At 51.3% G+C, this 16,988-nt stretch overlaps 2 protein-coding genes and 1 pseudogene across 2 annotated transcripts; 2 read left to right on the forward strand and 1 right to left on the reverse strand.

The window, feature by feature from the left end:
- Positions 1 to 1,289: 1,289 nt before the first annotated feature.
- LOC124708042 (beta-carotene isomerase D27, chloroplastic-like) lies at positions 1,290 to 3,527 on the forward strand. The gene is made up of 8 exons (XM_047239733.1): positions 1,290 to 1,490; positions 1,570 to 1,665; positions 1,919 to 2,023; positions 2,122 to 2,221; positions 2,345 to 2,436; positions 2,519 to 2,599; positions 3,042 to 3,110; positions 3,184 to 3,527. Exons 1-8 carry the CDS (start codon positions 1,341 to 1,343, stop codon positions 3,322 to 3,324), a joined length of 834 nt encoding a protein of 277 aa, XP_047095689.1. The 5' UTR covers positions 1,290 to 1,340; the 3' UTR covers positions 3,325 to 3,527.
- Positions 3,528 to 3,825: 298 nt separating this feature from the next.
- LOC124646770 (UPF0481 protein At3g47200-like) lies at positions 3,826 to 5,471 on the forward strand. The gene has a single exon (XM_047186837.1). The coding sequence runs from the start codon at positions 3,826 to 3,828 to the stop codon at positions 5,410 to 5,412; it is 1,587 nt and encodes a 528-aa protein (XP_047042793.1). The 3' UTR covers positions 5,413 to 5,471.
- A 5,954-nt stretch (positions 5,472 to 11,425) lies between these two features.
- LOC124646771 lies at positions 11,426 to 12,138 on the reverse strand (annotated as a pseudogene).
- Positions 12,139 to 16,988: the final 4,850 nt, after the last annotated feature.

Raw genomic sequence — 16,988 nt, forward strand, 5'->3', positions numbered from 1 at the left:
ACAGTTAACTTTATTAATTATAGTATATCTGAAGAAACTTTAGATCTAATAGTTAGCTAATGGTTGTTCTCAAGTCCGTCCAGGCAATCTGATTGGAGGTTTGTCAAGTTGATTCACATTTATTGAGAATAATCTTTAATCTCTTATGAGCTTGCTGACCGGGATTAATGGGGGATGGCAACACTCTGCTTGGACTTTGGGAAGATACTTTGAAGATGTTCATCTTTGTTGGAGTTCACTGACAAGCTTAATCTGGTTCATGAAATTCTAGGGCCTGGAGTTGTTCATGATTTATTCTACAAGTTAAATGATACTCCTGAGATTTATTTCTGGGCACCTGTATGACCAAGAGTTTTTGAAGACATGTTATTTCCCCTTGTCAAATTCACCAAGAATGCTGTTGAGCCTTGCTCAGTCTTTTCTCAATCATCAGCACGTCTGAACTTGCTCCCTCGAAATTAAGACTTACCACAAATTTGTACACATATGATATCTGAAACTTGCATTCTACTACTAGTTGAATTATCTGAACTTGCTCCCTCGAAATTAAGACTTACCACAAATTTGTACACATATGATATCTGAAACTTGCATTCTACTACTAGTTGAATTATCCCCTTTTTGATGTTTCAGCTCTGTATGTGTTTTCTGCATTAAATGCAGATTTACTATTCGTGCTCTTTGAGATTTGTAGGCTTTTTTTTTCTTGACTGGGAGGAATTTGTAAGTGTGTGTATTTTTGGAAACAGAATTGCTAATTAAATCCTACTTAGCCACTGGTTTTGTCTTGCGATTCTGGCTGATACCATAAGTGTATTACAATTGAGATTTCCGTAGTTGCAAATGCGTTACAGCTGGAAACAAAATCTAAACTGTTAAATTTGCTTCGAGATTTATGTTGGTCTATGAGTTGCACACTGTTTGGTAGTTTCCATATTTTGTTTACTCATGTAACTTGATTTTCCAGAAATACATGGTTGCTCTACCCTTTTCTTTGTTTTTTCTATTTTTATAGAATCCTCTTCTTTATTTGTAGAGGAGTTTTTTTTTTATTTGAGGCAGGAGGTATTTTTTTTTCCTTTTGGGTGGATTGTGCATTATTGATGCAAAGGTGAAGGGCCCAGCTCTATTTGTTTTGCCAAAACGATATATGGGCTTGGCAGGTGTAGGCTGGCCATGCTGCCGCCCGGAGAATAAGTAAAACAAAAACAAATAAAAAGGGAACCAGCGGAGGTCGCCGACGTGTCGGGTTCCGCCGGCTATCCACCACCACTGACTGGTTGATTCCTACAGCTTTGCCGTAGCCAAAGCGAGCTCGCCGGCGCTCGTCGTCCACGACCATGGCGCCTCCGACTCCAAGCCGTCTCCACCGCCACCTCCTCCCCGTCCTTCCATCTCGTCCCCCTCGCGCCTCCTCCTCCTTCTCGCCCTCCCCAACCCAGCGACCCAGTCACCGGCCTACCTCCCGGCTCCACTGCTCCTCGTCGCCGGTACGTAATTAGGTGTTCTTGTCTCCGTCCCCTGACCGGGGTACCACCGTTTCTTGATTGATCCGTGTTTCTATTTCAGGTGGAAGCGTCGCTGCCATCGGCGAAGGGCGGCGAGTACCGTCCATCATTCGCCGACGACTTCCTCCTCGCCTTCTTCCGGGCCAAGATGGTGGAGGTGAGCTCATCGATCCACCCGCGCCCCTTCTTCTCTATACTTGGGGCTGGTATGAAATGATTCTCGATTGATGAGATTGACTGCAGAAATAACAATATGATACAGATTTAGCAACTCCATATCGACAAATGGTGGATAGAGTAGCTACTAGTCTGTCATGCAACATTTTCAGTTTTTGCAACCCCACCCTTTCACTGCTGTTGTGCTTGTTACATCTGTTAATTTGTCTCATTCTCTGTACACAAAGCTGTAGGAGGTTGGATGGGATTCTCCGAAGCCTGGATATGCTGGGCTGATCGAAGTTGCCAATCGCCTCATGGTCAAGGGGAAGAGCGCTTTAGAGACTGAGCAATCAGCTGTATGGTCCTTCCCTTGTTCATCTCTCTCCTGCCATATTTACATCGAAAGCTAATGTCAGTTATTCATTTCTGTATCTTCTATACTTGAATATTTCAGGTCCGAGTACTCCAGGCACTGTTCCCACCTCTCTTGCTAGACCTTTTCAAAGCTCTTTTAGCACCAATTGCTAATGGCCAACTTGCTTCCATGATGGTCGGTGAGTTCATTGCAACTCAGCAATTTTAGGCGTAACCACCAGTGAATTTTGAAGACTACATTCCATGTAGAGATGAACTGCACACTTAACTTATCTTTCTTCTGATCCATGTGACTTGTGAAGCTAGAGCAACAGCACTTTCATGCCAATGGCTGATGGGCACATGTACCGTGAATTCTGTGACACTGCCCGACGGGAAATCTCTATCAAGTGGGGTATTGATCTTTTCGGTCTTGTATTTTCGTTCTGTTCATTAAGAGTTTCGGATTACCGATTTGCTCTTATGGAAATCGGCAGGTGTTCGTCGAGAAGTGCAAATATTTGGAAGAGAGCAAATGCCTTGGTATTTGTATCAACACGTGCAAACTGCCAACCCAGGTGTGTTCATGACTTATAAGTCCAGATTTGTACATTTTCCTAGTCTTTTCTGGTCGATTTCCTTTATGTCTCGGAGAAGCGATCACAAAATTAATTTAGCAAGCAGCAATTGTGTAATCTTCCTACCAAGACCTCCATGAGCACTGTCGATATTAGACAGAAACAGAGTCTAGTACAAGATGGTTCTCAACAGCGGCAGGAGCTACTCCAAACCACGAATTACATATTTTATTCTCGCAGCCTAACTTTGCTAAAACATGTGCAACTTCGGAGCACTGTCGATGTTGCATCATAAGGAATAGATCTTGAAAACCTTTGCGTCACCTAAAGCTATACCTGAACCAGCATGAAATGCTCCTTGAAGAAAAAGTACTTCCTCTCTTAAAAGAGAATTTCATTTAGGCTTAGTGGCTCTTTCTAAAAGGTGATTTCTGTCTTCCAGACCTTCTTCAAGGATCACATGGGCGTCGATTTGTATATGGAGCCAAATTTTGAAGACTATAGCTGCCAGGTAATAGAAATTCAGGAATGCACAACTTTTTATGCTAAAACAGAATTTCAAGACATGGTGTTACTTGTTTCAGTTCAACTTTGGAGTGCCTCCCCCACCTCTCGACACCGACAAGGCCCTGAAGGAACCCTGCCTGGACATATGCACGAGCGCTAGGCGGCGCAGAGAGGTTGGCAGCACCAGCGGCCCTGATGGTCTGTGTCCCCAAGTATGATCTGCCTCTTGCCAAAGGGTACAGGTATTTTTTTTTGAAGATAAGTATTAAGTGTATATATATCATACACTTCTTTCACATGCGTTAATCGGGATGTATGTAACCTGATTAGTGCACGACAAAGTTGGCACTGCATACAGAAAAGACAATGTATGAATCTCTTATGACGTGTCTGCACAAGTAAAGCAAAGAATTAGCACTGATGTTCTGTTCGCTTTTCTCCAGCTCATCTTTATCTCTGCCGGAAGCTACGTATGGAGTATGATTGTATAAGCATACATCAGAAGTGGCTCCCGGTGTTGTCAGATATATTCTTGCGTGTCCTTTTCATCATCTCAGCTAGCAAGCGTTATGGGTTTAGATTCCATTTTGCCACTATATATGTAGACGTGCATATGCATTTCACGGTGATCGTGATCGTGCACACTGTTCCCTCGACCACCTCCGTCGACCACCATTATGGATTACGGTCCACGACCACGCATGCCTAGGAACCGAGGCATGGCCGGTGGCGGCCTTGGTGGCGGCGGCGGCGACATCACGGTGCACGTGGAGCTGCTGGCGCGCAGCCTGATGCGCAAGCAGGAGGGCGCGGCGGCGGATGAGCAGCACCGGGCCACGGCGAGCAGCCACCGGCTGTCCCGCGTCCCCGTCCACCTCCGTGACAACAACGCCAACGATTACACGCCGGGGTTCGTCGCCATCGGCCCGCTGCACAACCGCGAGGACCGGCGCCTCCGCCCCGCCGAGCGGCTCAAGGTGGCGTACCTCAACGGCCTCATCTCTCGCGGTCACCCGGACCCGGCGCATCACCTCACCGTCATCCAGGACTACGTCCGCATCGTGGCTGCCCGCGAGCAGGAGGCCCGGGCAATGTACGTCAGCGAGGAGCTCGCCGACATCGCCGCCGACGACTTCATCCAGATGATGGTGCTCGATGGCTGCTTCATCATCGAGCACCTCATCAACGTCGCCACCGGGCGCGATGAGCCGTCGCTGCACGCGACGCCCTTCGGCCCCGCGCAGCTCTCCGTGGACCTCGTCCTCGCCGAGAACCAGATCCCGTTCTTCGTCCTCGTCGACCTCATTACCGCCAGCAGGCTGCCGGAGTTCGAGGCCACCGGTTACCCCCCGCCGGTGCTCCTCGTGAAGCTCGTGCTGTTCTACCTCGCCGGCGAGAAGGGCCGCGACATGAGTGACGACGCCCTGCCCACGGCAGACGGCGTCTCCCACATCCTGCACCTGCTCTACGAGATGGTCACCGCGGCGCGGACGCGGTGGGAGCCGCCCCCGCGCGCCATCCAGGACGGCGCGGTGATGGAGATGGCGCAGGAGGCGGCCCGACTGCTGCGCCGCATCCCGCTGCTTCTGTTCGTGCCGCTTCTGTACCCGATCCTACCCGAGGACAAGAAGTGGAGCGCGAGCTACGGGAAGGAGGACGTGCCGTCGGCGAGCGACCTGAAGCGGATGGGCGTGCAGTTCAAGAAGGTGCGCAGCGGGTCCGGGAGCAAGCCGGTGGTCGGGATCGCGTCGGTGCTTGGCCCCGTGCCGTTCGCCGTGAAGCTGATGCAGCACGAGGACCGGCTGCATCTTCCCCAGCTCCGTCTCGAGTTCCGCACGGCGCCGCTGCTGCTGAACCTCATGGCGTTCGAGCAGTCGTCCTCGTCATCGTCGGCAGCTGCAACGACGACAACGACGGTAGCCCCAACGGTCGTGTCGGCGTACGCGTCGTTCATGGCGAAGATGCTGCAGTCGGCGGAGGACGCTGGGGTGCTGTCGGCGGCGGAGGTGGTGCAGCAGCACGGCGGCGCGGGCAACGAGAGCAAGGAGGAGGTCGCGAGGTTCTTCAGGAAGATGGGCGCCGCCAGCGAGGCGGCCGGCGGCGACCTGCTGCTCGAGAAGAGCTACCTGGGGCAGCTGCTGGAGAAGCTGCGGGAGCGGAGCCGGCACCCGCTCTACGTCATGTGGGCCGACGTGCAGCGCAACTACTTCACGCTGCCGTGGGCCGTCGTCGTCGAGTTCGTCGCCGTCGTCACCTTTGTCTCCAGCATGGTCCAGACATACACCTCCGTCAAGTACCATGGCTGACGCTCACCCCACCCCTTGCGCATCTTACTTGTCTATACTATTGGAAGGAATTTGCATATTTTTCGCACATAAATATAATTTTATTTGATTTGACATGGTTTCATTGTTAGAAATGTCATCTATGCGGATATCAGAACCATGAATTCGACGGTCATTTGCCATTATCTATGTATATATATGTTGTTTGAGTAATTACTAGCACAATTTCCGACCATTTCTTCTGAGGAATAGGCAGGGATTCGAGTAGTCCAGGGTATTGTACCCGCTCAGTCTTGGAAATTTGACATACTGGACATTCTGCTATCTTGTCAACCAAGTAATGTTTCATCTTGGGCTAGTAAAATATTTGTTTGAGTCTGTGATATGTTCCCATGTTCCCGGAGTGACCATCAAAGATTGATAAGTGGAAGGAGTTGAAAATTCTTCTTATGAGGTCACCAGAAGTACCAATGTACAGCCTTCCTTTGTGCCTGAGGATTCCTGAATGTAATGAAAATCGCTAGTTGGATCCACTGCCATATCTTCATGGAGCTTGGTACAATGGGAGTCACCACTGTAAGATTTGGAGATGTCCTCTGTCCATGTAGGAACAACCATGGTGGTAACCAGACAAGAGCTGGCAACAGTTTCTAGTTCTTCTTTGTCTTGAAACTTGCGAGACAAGGCGTCTGCCACTATGTTTTCAACTCTTTTCTTGTACTAAATTTGGAAATCGAGCTCCAAAAGCTTCAACATGAGCTTTTGGTGTATCCCTTCCAACATTTTTTGGCTGGACAAATATTTCAAGCTACATTGGTCAGTCTTGATGATTAATTTGTTGCCAAGAAAATAGTGTCTCCATTTTTTGAGAGCCTCAAGGATTGCCAATGCTTCCTTCTCATATATGGATTTAGCACTTGTGGTTGGTCCCAAACTTTTGCTGAAGAAAGCTATTGGCTTGGAGGATTGCATCAGTACTGCCCCTAGTCCAGTAGCACAGGCATCTGTCTCCAAGATGAATGGCTTGGAAAAGTCAGGTAGAGTTAACAGGGGAGGGTTGGTCATAACCAGCTTCAGTTTCTCAAAGGCCTCCTGCTGTGTTGGTCCCTAGGTAAAGGCATTTTTCTTGAGCACATTGCGCAAGGGTTGGCATATCAATGCATATTTTTTGATGAATCTCCTATAATATCCAGTGAGACCCAAAAATCCCCGGAGCTTCTTTATGGTTGCAGGGGTTTCCCATTGAACAATGTCTTGAATTTTGGATGGATCGGTTTGGATGCCTTTGCCTGAGATGATATGTCACAGATATTCCACTTGGTGCTGCCCAAATTGACATTTACTGAGCTTTGTTTTGAGAGAGTGGTTCCTGAATATGGACATAACTTGTGACAGGTGTGTGACATGTTCTTCCTCAGACTTGCTGTAAACAAAGATGTCGTCAAATAATACCAAGACAAATTTGCGTAGAAAGGGTGCAAATATGCTGTTCATTAATTCTTGGAAAGTTGCCGGCGCATTACACAAGCCAAAAGGCATCACCAAGTACTCGTAGTGGCCGAGGTGTGGTGAGAATGCTGTCTTAGGAATGTCTGCTTCGTGCATTCGTATTTGATGGTATCCTGATCTGAGATCGAATTTGGAGTTGAGTTCATCCAGGAGATCCTCAATTACTGGTATGGGAACTTGTTCTTTATTGTCATGTCATTCAATCCTCTGAAATCGACACATAGCCTCCATGATTTATCTTTCTTCCTGACAAGAATTATTTGAGAGGAATAAGGGCTCTTGCTTGGTCTAATCTCAAGATAGTCCTCCCAAGATAATACCTAGGAATAAGGCGCGCGGCGGATGGGCGTCCAGTTGAATAAGGCGCGCGGCGGGTCCGTCCGGAGCAAGCCGGTGCTTGGCCCCGTGCCGTTCGCCGTGAAGCTGACGCAGCACGAGGACAGGCTGCATCTCTTCCCCAGCTCCAACTCGAGTTCCGCACGGCGCCGCTGCTGCTGAACCTCATGGCGTTCGAGCAGTCGTCGTCGTCATCATCGGCAGCGACGACGACAACGACAGTAGCCCCGACGGTCGTGTCGGCGTACACGTCGTTCATGGCGAAGATGTTGCAGTCCGCGGAGGACGCCGGGGTGCTGTCCGCGGCGGAGGTGGTGCAGCAACACGGTGGCGCCGGCAACGAGAGCAAGGAGGAGGTGGCGAGGTTCTTCAGGAAGATGGGCGCCGCCAGCGAGGCGGCCGGCGGCGACCTGCTGCTCGAGAAGAGCTACCTGGGGCGGCTGCTCGAGAAGCTGCGGGAGCGGAGCCGCCACCCGCTCTATGTCATGTGGGCCGACGTGCAGCGCAACTACTTCACGCTGCCGTGGGCCGTCGTCGTTGAGTTCGTCGCCGTCGTCACCTTTGTCTCCAGCATGGTCCAGACCTACACCTCCGTCAAGTACCATGGCTGACGCTCACCTCACCCCTTGCGCTTTCTACCTCACCAGCGCAAAGGAATTTGCATATTTTTCGTACATAAATATAATTTATTTGATTTGACATGGTTTTATTGTTGGAAATGTCATCTATACGAATATCAGAAGCATGGATTCAACGGTCATTTGCCATGGCTGACGCGCATCTTACTTGTCTATACTATTGGAAGGAATCTGCATATTTTTCGCACATAAATATAATTTTATTTGATTTGACATGGTTTCATTGTTGGAAATGTCATCTATACGGATATCAGAACCATGAATTCGGCGGCCATTTGCCATTATCTATGTATATATATGTTGTTTGAGTAATTACTAGCACAATTTCCGACCATTTCTTCTCAGGAATAGGCAGGGGTTCGAGTAGTCCAGGGTATTGTACCCGCTCAGTCTTGGAAATTTGACATACTGGACATTCAGCTATCTTGTCAACCAAGTAATGTTTCATCTTGGGCTAGTAATATATTTGTTTGAGTCTGTGATATGTTCCCATGTTCCCTGAGTGACCATCAAAGATTGATGAGTGGAAGGAGTTGAAAATTCTTCCTTTGAGGTCACCAGAAGCACCAATGTACAACCTTCCTTTGTGAGGATTCCTGAATGTAATGAAAATCGCTGGTGGCTAGTTGGATCCACTGCCATATCTTCAAGGAGCTTGGTACAATGGGAGTCACCACTGTAAGATTTGGAGATGTCCTCTGTCCATGTAGGAACAGCCATGGTGGTAACCAGACAAGAGCTGGCAACAGTTGCTGGTTCTTCTTTGTCTTGAAAAACTTGCGAGACAAGGCGTCTGCCACTATGTTCTCAACTCCTTTCTTGTACTAAATTTGGAAATCGAGCTCCAAAAGCTTCAACTTATGTTGTATCCCTTCCAACATTTTTTGGCTGGACAAATATTTCAAGCTACATTGGTCAGTCTTGATGATTAATTTGTTGCCAAGAAAATAGTGTCTCCATTTTTTGAGAGCCTCAAGGATTGCCAATGCTTCCTTCTCATATATGGATTTAGCACTTTTGGTTGGTCCCAAACTTTTGCTGAAGAAAGCTATTGGCTTGGAGGATTGCATCAGTACTGCCCCTAGTCCAGTAGCACAGGCATCTACCTCCAAGATGAATGGCTTGGAAAAGTCAGGTAGAGTTAACAGGGGAGGGTTGGTCATAACCAGCTTCAGTTTCTCAAAGGCCTCCTGCTGTGTTGGTCCCTAGGTAAAGGCATTCTTCTTGAGCACATTGCGCAAGGGTTGGCATATCAATGCATAATTTTTGATGAATCTCCTATAATATCCAGTGAGACCCAAATATCCCTGGAGCTTCTTTATGGTTGCAGGGGTTTCCCATTGAACAATGTCTTGAATTTTGGATGGATCGGTTTGGACGCCTTTGCCTGAGATGATATGTCACAGATATTCCACTTGGTGCTGCCCAAATTGACATTTACTGAGCTTTGCTTTGAGAGAGTGGTTCCTGAATATGGACATAACTTGTGCCAGGTGTGACATGTTCTTCCTCAGACTTGCTGTAAACAAAGATGTCGTCAAAGAATACCAAGACAAATTTGCGTAGAAAGGGTGCAAATATGTTGTTCATTAATTCTTGGAAAGTTGCCGGCGCATTACACAAGCCAAAAGGCATCACCAAGTACTCATAGTGGCCGAGGTGTGGTGAGAATGCTGTCTTAGGAATGTCTGCTTGGTGCATTCGTATTTGGTGGTATCCTGATCTGAGATCGAATTTGGAGAATAGCTGCTCCATTGAGTTCATCCAAGAGATCCTCAATCACTGGTATGGGAACTTGTTCTTTATTGTCATGTCATTCAATCATCTGAAATCGACACATAGTCTTCATAATTTATCTTTCTTCCCGACAAGAATTATTTGAGAGGAATAAGGGCTCTTGCTTGGTCTAATCTCAAGATAGTCCTCCCAAGATAATACCTAGGAATAAGGCGCGCGGCGGATGGGCGTCCGGTTGAATAAGGCGCGCGGCGGGTCCGTCCGGAGCAAGCCGGTGCTTGGCCCCGTGCCGTTCGCCGTGAAGCTGACGCAGCACGAGGATATGCTGCATCTTCCCCAGCTCCAACTCGAGTTCCGCACCGCGCCGCTGCTGCTGAACCTCATGGCGTTCGAGCAGTCGTCCTCGTCATCCTCGGGTTCTGCGACGACGACAACGACGGTAGCCCCGACGGTCGTGTCGGCGTACGCGTCGTTCATGGCGAAGATGCTGCAGTCGGCGAAGGTGGTGCAGCAGCACGGCGGCGCGGGCAACGAGAGCAAGGAGGAGGTGGCGAGGTTCTTCAGGAAGATGGGCGCCGCCAGCGAGGCGGCGGGCGGCGAGTTGCTGCTCGAGAAGAGCTACCTGGGATGGATGCTCGAGAAGCTGCGGGAGCGGAGCTGCCACACGGCTCTATGTCATGTGGGCGGACGTGCAGCGCAACTACTTCACGCTGCCGTGGGCCGTCGTCGTCGAGTTCGTCGCCGTCGTCACCTTTGTCTCCAGCATGGTCCAGACCTACACCTCCGTCAAGTACCATGGCTGACGCTCACCTCACCCCTTGCACATTCTAGCTCACCAGCGCATCTCACTTGTTCTATACTATTGGAAGGAATTTGCATATTTTTCCTACATAAATATAATTTATTTGATTTGACATGGTTTTATTGTTGGAAATGTCATCTACACGAACATCAGAAGCATGGATTCAACAGTCATTTGCCATTATATATGTTGTTTGAGTAATTACTAGCACAATACCCCGTGCTCGTTGCTACGGGTGGATGCAATATGTTAAATCTATGTATATTTGTTATGATAAGCAAATATATCATATAGATTGATGTTCATCGAATGACAAATATAGAAATTTGGGTCGAGAAACCCTAACTCGAAAACCCAACAACCCTTGGCGCCTCAACCGGCTGAACTGAGCCATCCCATCCACCTAAAGAAAACCTCGTTGACTCGTTTGTTTTATCCTCCCCGCCAACCCCCGGGACACCCACCCACCCTTGGCCTCCTACTTCTCTAGCTTACACCGACGCATCGCTCTAGCCTAGTTCCTTTATGCACACCGCCTTTTCCCCTTCCTACTCAGTAGTCCTCGACTCGGACCCTTTTTTGTACTTTGTCTCTCCCCTTCCTCGAATTACCTGACGCACCGCCCACTTCGGGTACCCATAGACATCTCTTTTGCCACAACAATGATGTTTACATTTTGAGGGACTACATAATTTCGCACTTTTAGAGCAGTACGAACTACCAAATAAAAAAGAATTGTATTTTTGGTGGTTGTTTATATTAACTTTCTACACGAATTTTTTTCAGCCTGACTAAATAAGTAAAATCGATGATATCATTTATCCTCCTCACACATTGTTCATAATTCGTACATCTTCAGAAACACAAAAAGGAAATTAAGCTTTAGATGATACTCATGAAAAATGATGGCTAGTCAAAGATCGGTAGGAGAATGTATTGCATGTGCCAGTTTCTCCCCTTTTTCATATTTGTAAAAACTTAACTTAACAGCTGTTTATTATTTATCATGAAATTACAGGTGCTCCGTCTGGGCGGAGGCAGCACCGACGACCATGGTCAGATGGGCGAGCTCCGTCTGGGCGGAGGCGGCACCGACCATGGTCAGATGGACGAGCTCCGTCTGGCAGAAGACGACCTTGAGCTCGCGGGGCGCGATGCAGCTCTGTGGCAGTGGCTCACGGTCGGTACTGTTCACCCGCGTCAGCGGGCACCGCCGCTTGAAGTAGCCGGGGTCCCCCTTGCACGCCACCATGATGCGGCAGTCGTCGATTTTGACCTGATCCACGGGGCACCCGTCGGTGAGGTTGAGCGGGCAGCCCAGCGCCGGGCACTGCCCGCCGCCGCTGAACAGCGGGGTGACCACCGTCGCCAGGTTGAAGCCGTCCTCGAGGCTCACACTGTACGTCGCCAGGTCCTCTGCACCACCGTCCTCGGTGGCGACGAGCCCGTGTCGCAGCTGGTCGGCGTCCTGCAGAAGGTGCGCGCCACCACGCTGCCAGCCCAGAAGGTGTCCGGGAAGGGGAAGGAGGCCAGCCCCACGTTGGGGTCGAGCTGGACGGTGTTGTCGGAGATGGAGGAGAAGTTCCCGTTGGGGGTGATCAGCGGGTGCACGGCGAACGGGCAGAGGTTCTGCAGGGTCAGCTTGGTGTCCACCGCTGATGCTGCCAGAGCGGCGGCGGCCGCAAGCAGGAAGGTGAGGGCGAGGCGCTTGGCCATGGTAGCCATGTGCTCTTGTTTCTTGGCTTAATTTGCAGGGGTGGTGATGAACTGGTGATATTGTTTAGGCGGACGTGCAAGCCTGTTTATATAGGCAAGGCCGGCGCCGTGAGTGCTATGCATGCGTGTTAGAATAACCATGCATGGAGTTCTACGGTTACTTAGCTACCAAGGAGAGCTAGCTAGCATCACACGTACTGATTTTTATTCACTCTGCATTCCAGCCCGTATGGATCGCTATGATGCCTGGATTGGTCACTCCCGTCATGGCGAGTGGTTTCCATTCTTGAGAATGTAGCGTGCCGCAGAGATGCATCTAATTTCTTCCTGGAGGTTACTTTAGCTACTTCCGGATGTGTTCTCCAGCTGCTGCATAGCTTCTTTCACATGGAGTGGTTCAGACGATATATCTGATATTAGTGATTTTGCTTGCCCGCGCGCCAGGTTCTTGCTCAATGAAGAATACTTACTGACCATGCATTTCTATCAATTTCAGGAACAGACAAGAACCAGTAGCACGTTTCGCGGTGTTGGGGACAAAACTGGTCACCGCCCACCCAAACTGAACGAAGGCGTGCCGGTCCAAAGAGGAGGGCGGCCTGGGGATCCGGTGCCTCAGGGCATCTTCAACCGGGTGACACAAACAGAGGCTAAGCAACTAATTACCTTCACGGGAATCGTAAACGTGTCTATATACCGCTCCAGCGGGGCGATATATAGTATTCGAACCGTCCGTAACGATGCAAACGCCTACTCAAATATGCGGCATATTTACGTTTCTGAGGATGCTACGCGGTCGCGCAAAATAACCGCATTGGTTGCCTAGCTACGGGCCACTAGGCAGTGACTAGTCAAGCAAAATATTTCTTCATTACTACTATTGATTGGCTAAAAAGGATCATCTTTACATAGATGGTTAGTCGAGTTAACATAAAACTACAACGGCCGTACCTACTCGCCGTCGCGCGGCCTACCACGGTTGGGGTTACTCGCAGTCGCGCAGTCGACTACTGGCTGTCGGAGGGGCCGGCGCCGTCGTCGAATCGCGAGCGCTTGACGCACTCCTTGCGTCGCGCACGCCGGCGATCTAACATCTCGTCCTGCCGCCTGCGCCGTTCGAGGGCCTCGGCCAGCGAGGAGTCCCACTAGACTCTCTTCGTCGCCGCTGCCTCATCCGTTGCGTCCGCCACGTCCTCGGCCTCCGCCGCCTCCACCGCCGCCATGTGGGCGTGGTAGCGGGCCCTATCTCGAACCGCCGCCGCTACCGCATCGTCCCTAGCGGCGATGGCATCCGCCAGCTCCCGGTTCTCCTGCTCGACCCACTCAGGATCCGGTTCCCTCCGCGCGACCGAATCCAGGTCGGAGCACATGTACGCCTAAGCTATTGTGATTGCATAGCTGTGAGCTTCCTCCTCCACTGCCCAAGCCTGACGGCGCTGGGCATCCCCAAGTAGGCTCTCGAACGACGCAAGCAGAGCGGTCTGGTTGCCGGCGCACTTGAAGCGGCTGGGTACGGCGGCGGCGGCGATGTCGTGGATGACGGTGTCCGTGGGTGGGGCCACCGGCAACGGAGGAGCCGCCACAAGGGCGGCGCTAGCCACCGCCATCTTCGCCCGCGCCTCCGTGAGCTCCGCCATGGCCTCGGTGAGCTCGGCCCAGAGTTCCGCCCTGGTGTCGGGGATTTCCGCCCTGCCCGCCTGTAGGGTTCGTAGCATAGAAAATAAAAAAATTCTACCGCAAAGACGAATAAATCCAAGATCCAATCTATGAAAAAAGCCAAGATCTAATCTATGAGATTGGAGCAACGAGATAGATGAGAAACTAACCCTCGAAGATCCAAAGCCTTAACGAGATCTGATCTCGTGGTTGATGAAGAGGTTCCTTCCGGTGCTGCAATCCGGCAGCACTTCCGTACTCGGTTATACGTACGGTGTCGATGAAGACCTTCCTATCCCCGTTCCAGCGGGCAGCGGAGGTACTAGATCCCCTCGGAATCCCAGCAGCATGACGTCGTGGTGGTGGTGGTGGATGAGAAGTTCGTCCAGGGCTTCGCCAAGCTTGCGCAAGAAGGAGGAGGGAGAGAGGTGGCAGGTAGGGTTAGGTCAAGGGGCTGGTGGCCAGCCACCCCTCTCCTCTATTTAGAGATGGTGGGTGCAGCCAGGGTTGCCCCCCTTGGCCCACTCCCATCTAGGGCCGACACATGGGGAGGGGGAAGGAAACTTCCCCCCAAGTCTTCCCCTTTTTTAGGGTTTCCCCCAAAACCTAGGGGGCTAGCTGGCCAGGGCCTTGAGGGCTGGTGTGCCTGGCCCATTAGGGCTGGGCTGCACCTCTTTGGCTCAGGTGGCCCCTCCCGGGGTCATGGGCCCACTAATGGCCCCTCCGGAACCTTCTAAAAACCCTCCAGTCAAACACCAGAAAATTCCCGAATTTTCCGAACCCTCGATGTCGTTGCCTATTCGACGGTACCCTGGAGGAGGGATCCTCACGAGGGGGAGAAGAAGTAGGGGCCATAGGGCGGAGAGTCCTCGGGACGGTGGTACGCGATTTACCCAGCTTCAGAACACCTGCTCGAAGACAGGGCCTACTGCTGCTTGTCTGGAATTATATGGGCGCTTTCGCGTTGTTACGATGAGTTGTGGTTGTGCCTCTAAGGCTTCAAGGATCCGGCTTATAAAGGCGCACGGATCTAGGGTTTACATGGAGAGTCCTAGCCGGATTAGAGGTTGCCTAACTACGGTACAAAGTCTTTCCGTGTACGTCAAGGATCCTCCTTCCATCTATGTCGTATTGGATCCGGGTTCCTCATGGGCCTCCACGGATCCGGCCTCCTTCGTAGGTCGGTTGGGATCCGGCTCCCTGATCCTGGGCTGGACTTCATCCTTCATGATCAACAGCAACTGGGCCGCCCGATGGGCCACATGCCACATCACCATCTGTGGGCCACCCGGGCTTGCCGGATCTAGGCAATGTCGATGGTACACCCATGAAGTATACCCACAACAGTAGCCCCCAGAGTTCTCCGAGATTCACCTCTTGTTTCCGCCTTGCTAAAGCTTCGTGGCTTCCGACAATCCTCTCGGTAACATGGGGAAACTTGAAGAACTCCAATCTTCACTTTTTCTCCTTTCCCAACTTTTAAGTCGGAAAATACTTTTATCCCGCGGGACTTCATCCATCGACATCATTGTTACAACGTGTCTCAGGGGTTACTCCCCTGCTGAGATAACAGTTGACAGTTTTTAAACTTTTACCCGGAACCTCGAAAAGTTCAAACGGTTCCGCCAATCTTGGCGCCATTCTCGGGCGATTTGAGCGGTAACTTATCCTTAGCCATTTTCACCGCTTAGGGTTTTCGACACGTGTCAGCCATCCAACGGCGCGACGCTTGCGTTCCGACCACAGGATGCGGAGCACGAATCTCCTCCCGCGGCCTATAAATATCTCACCGTCCACCCTAATTCTTCATTCGCACCCCTTTTCACCTCTCTCACCAGCGCCGCCTCCGAGCTCCTCCTCCGCCGTGCCGGAACCTGCCGGAAGATCACTGGAGTTCGAGCGCCACCGTGAGCTGTTCGTCCAGTTCGTCGTGTTCTTAAGTCCGGCGAGCCACCGCAGCAAAAGCTTCACCGCCGGTGACTCCGACCACCGCGGACTACATTCCGGTAAGTCCTTCGAGCTCCATCTTCTGGCCGTACTTGGTAGGGATGACTAGGGTGTTAACGTTGGATCCGGCTAAGTTTAGTCAACTCGCATTTTCTTTGCAGATGTCTTCTTCAACTCCGTCTCCCTCATCTGAGCCGATCATGGCGATGCCAATCTCTTCCGCCCCTCCTCCCTTCGTCCCAGTTCAGCTGGAGCCTTCAAAGGATTCCGGCAAGAACATAGAGGGATCAGCCAACCCGGAAGAAACCGTGGGGGCTGAACAAATGGAAAAGAAGGTGGAGGAAGCGGCCGCCAAGAAATCCAAGGCTCGCGCACGAGATAGCGAAGCCAAGGAAAAGTGGTGGCCCTGCACCACCACGGAAACCGAACTCCGCAACCTCGAGGCGGAGGGATTCTTGAAGCCCGAATCCTGGCGTACGATTCTGGGTTCGCTGACTCCCGCTCCCGAAGCCGGAGAGATGGTGGTGACCAAGGCGCTCATCAAGCGGGGCTTCTCCTTTCCGCCCAGCGACTTCTTCACGGAAATCCTGAAGGCGTATGGGCTGCAGCCTCACAATATCTCGCCAAACAACATATTGGCCATCAGCAATCACGTGACGTTGTGCGAAGGCCACCTCCGGGTAACCCCAGAACTCTCCCTCTTCCAGTACTACTTCTCCGTCAAGAAGGAGAAGGTTCCTCAAACTTCCTCTCTGGCCACCTGCGGAACGATCACGTTCAAGCTCCGCCCTGGCCGCATCTATCCGCCAACCGACCGCCACGAATCTGCACGGTACTGGTCCGGAGGCTTCTTCTATCTGAAGGATGTTTCCGACCCGGCCAATGCGAGGGTGCTGCCAGCTTTAAAGGATGGCCCCGCCAGCGAGACTCCGGCCTGGACCCAATGCCCGCACCTGTCCGAGTCTACTCAATTGACTCGAGCAGTAAGGCGGATCTGCAAGCTGACGGAGGACGGCCTATCAGGGAAGGACGTCACGATGTCCTGGTTCACGAAGCGGATCTAGCCTCTACAGCACCGGGACCGCCTAATGTTCCAGTACACGGGGCGCGATGATCTCATGCGTGCCTCCAAGGACAACCTATCCTCCGACGCCGTGGACAAGCGGATCCGGGTGCTGATCAAGATTCCGCGTGATCTTCGGATCCACGTGTGCAAAATGGACATCCACACCAACGGCTCCGGGATCGCGGTATGT

This window comes from Lolium rigidum, chromosome 4 (assembly GCF_022539505.1).
Source record: "Lolium rigidum isolate FL_2022 chromosome 4, APGP_CSIRO_Lrig_0.1, whole genome shotgun sequence".
Lineage (NCBI taxonomy): Eukaryota > Viridiplantae > Streptophyta > Magnoliopsida > Poales > Poaceae > Lolium > Lolium rigidum.

What these genes read in the sequence shown, in the direction of transcription:
- LOC124646770 (XM_047186837.1), top strand. Translation starts at nt 3,826, where the DNA reads ATGGCCGGTGGCGGCCTTGGTGGCGGCGGCGGCGACATCACGGTGCAC.
- LOC124708042 (XM_047239733.1), top strand. Translation starts at nt 1,341, where the DNA reads ATGGCGCCTCCGACTCCAAGCCGTCTCCACCGCCACCTCCTCCCCGTC. An exon ending in CGTGCAAACTGCCAACCCAG is followed by an intron (nt 2,600 to 3,041) that starts GTGTGTTCATGA and finishes TCTGTCTTCCAG; the next exon opens with ACCTTCTTCAAGGATCACAT. An exon ending in TTGAAGACTATAGCTGCCAG is followed by an intron (nt 3,111 to 3,183) that starts GTAATAGAAATT and finishes TACTTGTTTCAG; the next exon opens with TTCAACTTTGGAGTGCCTCC.